At 40.6% G+C, this 6,000-nt stretch overlaps 1 protein-coding gene across 1 annotated transcript in view; it reads left to right on the forward strand.

Moving 5' to 3' along the window:
- LOC133554631 (uncharacterized) overlaps positions 1-5,778 on the forward strand; it is a gene marked incomplete at its 3' end in the record, with an annotated part of 48,144 nt that extends 42,366 nt beyond the window's left edge. Inside the window, exon 4 of the mRNA XM_061903600.1 lies at positions 5,669-5,778. Coding sequence (XP_061759584.1) covers positions 5,669-5,778 — 110 coding nt within the window. The remainder of the gene's footprint in view (positions 1-5,668) is intronic.
- Between the last annotated feature and the right edge of the window lie 222 nt (positions 5,779-6,000).

Genomic DNA, 6,000 nt, shown 5'->3' on the forward strand with positions numbered 1-6,000 from the left:
TGCATTTCATTTTCATTGTGAAGAAAAACCCCTCACCCTCCCAGACAAGGACGGCTTCAGGTTTTAGAGTTAGCGTCTCGAAAAGAAGTCTATAATTAACGTAAAATGTTTGCTGTTCGCCGGCCAATGGAGTGTCTCCTTGCTTAGGTGACCGTCTGACTGGTTTCTGAGTCATCGCCTCTGTGACACTGAGAAACGAGCGTCGGGGCCAGCATTAGGCCCCTCCATACTCACCTTCATCTTTTCTGGAGCTTTTTCAAAAATGTATGAAAAATGGAAAAAAATAAGGGGGGGGGATACATTTTTTGTTTTAATATGGTTTCTGTAGGACAAACATGACACAAACCTCCCTAAATTGTATAAAGCACACTGTTTGTATTAAACATGCTTCACTGATTTGAGTATTTGGCGAGCGCCGCTTTGTCCTACTAATTTTGGTGGTCCTTGAACTCACCGTAGTTTGTTTACATGTAGAACTTTCTTCGACTTTTTCGGACGTGTATTATTCCACTTCTTTTTCTGTCTCATTTTGTCCACCAAACTTTTAACATTGTGCGTGAATGCACTAAGGTGTGTGTTTTTGATGTTATTGACTTGTGTGGAATGCTTATCAGACATGTTTGGTCCCTGCATGACTGCAAGCTAATCGATGCTAACATGCTATTTAGACTAGCTATATGTACATATTGCATCATTATGCCTCATTTGTAGCTATATTTGAGCTCATTTATTTTCCTCTAAGTCCTCTTAATTCAATTTATATCTCATCACACACTATCTTTATGTAATATGGGTTTTGATTTTTGCGGCTACAGACAGATTTGTTTTTGTATTTTTGGTCCAATATGGCTCTTTTAACATTTTGGGTTGCCGACCCCTGTGTTAGCGTGTAGAGAGCAGCCTGGCGGCCCGCAGCCTGACGTTACGGCGGCAGCCTGTAATCATAAGGCTGTAAAAACCCCAAATCCGGCGGCCGCAAACAGTGTGGCATCGTCATAGCGGTGGCAGCGGAGCACCATTCACCGCTTCTGTCCCATAAACGGCTGCCTCGCCGAGTCACAAGCGAGACCCCCTTCAGAGAGTCCTCTGGTTCCAATCAGGATTATTGTGAGGATGCTTATGACATCACACAAAAAAAGCTCTACTTGGGTGATAACGTGACAAAATAAGGAAAACTTAGCTGGAAAAAAGTCGAGCCTGAGCCTCCACAAGCTGTTTGCCATTAGGCGTGACTACATTTCCACTACACTCCCCCTGAATGCTAAGCGGCTATTTCCCATCATTATGGCATTTAATGCGATCAGGATGGTAATCAGATTGCAAATGAAATACCCCCATGACACAGTTGTGTGGGTCTACTGGCGAGGAAAAGAGGTAATTGCTGGAGAATTGGGCCGCTTCAGCCAACTTTAAAAGGTAACCCTGTTTTATTGGGGGGTTTTTTCAGGGTGTAGGGGCTCTCTGCTGTGTGGGTTTTGAATTTAAAGAAAGCATAAGGATACGTTTTCTGCACCAGAGCTCCCCCTACAGTCGGGAAGTCCCTGTCTCTGCAAAGTTTTAGCAAGCACAAATTCAGTTCAGTTTATTTGGAACATGCATACGATACAATGTGATGCATCACACATTTGCAGTTGTTTCATTACAGCACGTCTGAAAAGGACTAGGAAGAAGCAGAGCTTATTTAATTCTACCCCTTTTTCATACCATAGCAATTTTATCCAATTTCCTTGTTCTCAGTAACAGAACAGTGAACAAATAAGTAAATAAATAATATACCATAGCAAGTAAACAAATATTAAATACATAATTAATCTTTGTCTCAATGAAAAAAAAAGGGTTCAAGATTTTCATCATAATTCTTGTTCTGTGTACTTTGTGAACACTTGTAGTCTCTTAAACTGAATCATATTGGTGCTTTGTTTGATTTCTTTGGTTAATCCATTCCTTAATTTAATTCCACATACATATATGCTAAAGGTTTTAAGTGTTGTACGAGCATACATATGTTTTAAATGAGATTTTCCTCTAAGGTTATATTTCATCTCTTTTGTTGAGAAGAATTGTTGTACATTTTTGGTAGCAGGTTATAGTTTGCTTTATACATCATTTTAGCTGTTTGCAAATGCACCAAATCGTTGAATTTCGGTCATTAATAAATAAAGGGTTTGTATGTTCTCTATATCCAACATTATGTATTCTATTCTAATTGATATTTTTTGTAACACAGTTAGTGAATGAAGTGCACATTTGTATTTGTTTCCCCTATATTTTTACACAGTAACTCAGATATGGTAACACCAGTGAGCAGTAAAGAATATGAAGTGATTTTTGGTCTAGAACATCCATCCATCCATCCATTTTAATGTTTAGCTTTATTTATTATTGATGTGCTTCTTGCTACTTTATATTTTTTTACAAGTCACTTAGCACGCACACGAGTGTCTCAAAGGGCTGCAGAAGCCACAACGACGTCCGCGGTTCAGCGCCCTCATAAGGGCAAGGAAAAACTCACAACCAAGTGGGACGTCGATGGAAATGACTATGAGAAACCTTGGAGAGGACTGCAAATATGGGTGGTGAGAGTCCAGTCCATAGTGGATCTAACTGTGAACTAAGAATGTTCCAAACGGGGATTTATGCTGCCAATTCCGATACAGATCATCCATGAGTGAGATCGGCCGGTAACATTACCAGTACGGACCAGCCGTACCAACTGTAAATTTAAAATGAGTGCTATTGACAGTTGAACAATATCAGCACAATATTTCAACTCAACGCAGTCACAGCTATTTTTTTTTACCCAGACATGATCAAAAATAAACTGAATAAACATATAGATTCACTCGGCCACAACAGTAAGTACACATGCACACTCTCAGATCGATTCAGAGGTGCTTTTAGCAGCATTTATGTCACTGCATGTCCCACGTCGGTGTTATGTGCACGCAAAGATTATATGAAAATAATACTTTATCCTCCCTTTTTGTGTTTTCTCATAAGCTAAAGCAGACAGAGCGGAGATGAGCTCCTCCCCCTCTGACTGACAGCTTGACTTAATGTCCAAATAACTGCTTCCACCTCGTTGTGACATCACACTTAGCCAAAGAAAGGAATCCAGAACCACATCCAAGCACAAAGCAAAATGCATGAACGCTATGATTTGACGCTTTGGCATGGTTTAACACGATTATCCAACATTGTAACAACATTTATTAGTCAGAAAAGACGAAAACCATCATAGCTTTGATGTAGGTGATACAAGTTACAATGCCATAACGATCCTCATTGTAAGCCCATCCATCCATTTTCTACCGCTTGTCCCTTTCGGGGTTACGGGGTGTGCTGGAGCCTATCTCAGCTGCATTCGGGCGGAAGGCTGAGTACACTCTGGACAATTCGCCACGTATTGACAGACAACATTCACACACTGGGGCCAATTTAGGGTTGCCAATCAACCTATCCCCAGGTGCATGTCTTTGGAAGTGGGAGGAAGCCTGAGTACCTGGAGGGAACCCACGCAGTCACGGGAAGAATGTGCAAACTTCACACAGAAAGATCCCAAGCCCGGGATCGAACTCAGGACCTTTTTATTGTGAGGCACATAAACTAACCCCTGTACCAACGTGCAGTTAACAGCTAAAGGAGCTAAATTAAAATTAATATTATCAGTTTTTAGTCTTGTGTTATAAGTTACTTAGTTTACTCACCTTAAAGGGGAACTGCACCTTTTTCAAAACTTTGCCTGTCTTTTAAAATCATTATGAAAGACAGTTCATTCGAAATAATAAATAAACATAATTAAGTCTTCTTACAACAGAGCCAATGGGAGCTCCTCTATTTCACCCTCAAAATTCAAAACATAACTAGAAATGTCCGATAATGGATTTTTTCCCGATATTCCGATATTGTCCAACTCTTAATTACCGATCCTGAGATCAACCGTTACTGATATATACAGTCGTGGAATTAACACATTATTATGCCTCATTTTGTTGTGATGCCCCGCTGGATGCATTAAACAATGTAACAAGATTTTCCAAAATAAATCAACTCAAGTTATGGAAAAAAATGCCAACATGGCACTGCCATATTTATTATTGAAGTCACAAAGTGCATTATTTTTTTTAACATGCCTCAAAACAGCAGCTTGGAATTTGGGACATGCTCTCCCTGAGAGAACATGAGGAGGTTGAGGTGGGCAGGGTTATTAAAGTAGCGGGGGGTATATATTGTAGCTTCCCAGAAGAGTTAGTGCTGCAAGGGGCCCTGGGTATTTGTTCTGTTGTGTTTATGTTGTGTTACGGTGCGGATGTTCTCCCAAAATGTGTTTGTCATTCTTGTTTGGTGTTGGTTCACAGTGTGGCACATATTTGTAACAGTGTTAAAGTTGTTTGTTCGGCCGCCCTCAATGTGACCTGTATGGCTGTTGACCAAGTATGCTTTGCATTCCCTTGTGTGTGGGAAAAGCCGTAGATGTTATGTGTCTGGGCTGGCATGCAAAGAAAGTGCCTTTAAGGTTTATTGGTGCTCTGTACTTCTCCCTATGTCCGTGTACACAGTTGCGTTTTAAAAAGTTATATTTTTAACTTTTTGAAACCGATACCGATAATTTTGAAACCGATACCGCTAATTTCTGATATTACATTTTAAAGCATTTATCGGCCGATAATATCGGCAGTACGCTATTATCGGACATCCCTAAACATAACCATTCATTAATACACCATTTACATTTCGTGACTTGAATACTAACCAAGTATTAGGGATATTGTTACTGTAAGCGCTAACACAAACAAACTATTTATAGCGGTGCCGTGATCGCTACAGTGTGTGGATTTGTTAACATTATCGAGTCATCTGCTGCTTCCATCCTCGCTTTCCTGCATAAATTATGCATCTCACCCGGACAGAAGAAGTCTGAGTAGGTATTCCCACAAGTTGGTACACTTTGGCATCCAATTAGAACCCGAAAAGATGCTTGATGCCCCCAACCCTTTTCTTTTTTCAGGGTTATGAGACATTCTTCATCTAAATGGGAATCATTGTAAGCCGTTGCGGTTAAAGAAGAAAGTAATTCAGGTATAATTATTTGTGCATTGTAAAGTGGTGAATATATTATTGTTCCGACCTGGTTATGAGATGACTTTTTAATTAACGGTGTACCTCAGACAAGACAACTTATAATTCACAACTGTGCAAACGGATTATTTCCCATGCAGTGCATGAAAAACATAATTTACGGACCCTACTATTTCCCCTTCACCCAATTTATTTTAATATCGCTGCGATATTCAATCTTCCCTTCAAACAAGCGCTATGAAGGTCCAAGAAGCTCCATAATCAGGTTTTAAGCTGTTAAACGACTTAGGGGTGGTGAATCTGCATCAGAGTATGGAAGATGGGTGGGGATGAGACCCAAAAGTGCTGGATGCAGTAGTTTGTCAGAGTGCATTACACACCTGCGCCGACGACAACAACAACAACCACAACACTTGTTGCTGCTGAGTTTGTGTTTCGGGGATTTAGTCCTACTGTCTGCTTGGAGCCTTTCAAGTGTGGCGAGAGTTTATTCCAAAGTGGTTTGGATCTTTATTTTTTTTTTGTGGGATTTATTTTTGTTTGGAGATGTTTAACAGTTTATTGCTCTTCTCTTTTTGGTGTGTGTTAGTCGTGACAGTGACCTCTCTACAATCATCTCCAACCTGCACCACAGCAGACAGCATGGCGTGTCTGAGGGTCAGTCTGCTTCCGACCACAACGCCAGTGCAGGACACACAGGTAGGACCTCCACTGATGCTGCACATAGTGTATAAACTGTACAGCGCATGTTTGTGTGTCATTCCCTACAACACATGTAAGCTCCATCCTTTTATTTCACCAATTTGTGCATTTGGGGGATTTGAACTTACTGTAAGCATATTATTCCTTTCCTGAAGGTCTGTCACTTAATGTTCTTCCTCCATCCCGTGCATCACTCCGGGGGGGTTAAACCCCATGTTT

This window comes from Nerophis ophidion, linkage group LG06 (assembly GCF_033978795.1).
Source record: "Nerophis ophidion isolate RoL-2023_Sa linkage group LG06, RoL_Noph_v1.0, whole genome shotgun sequence".
Taxonomy (NCBI): domain Eukaryota; kingdom Metazoa; phylum Chordata; class Actinopteri; order Syngnathiformes; family Syngnathidae; genus Nerophis; species Nerophis ophidion.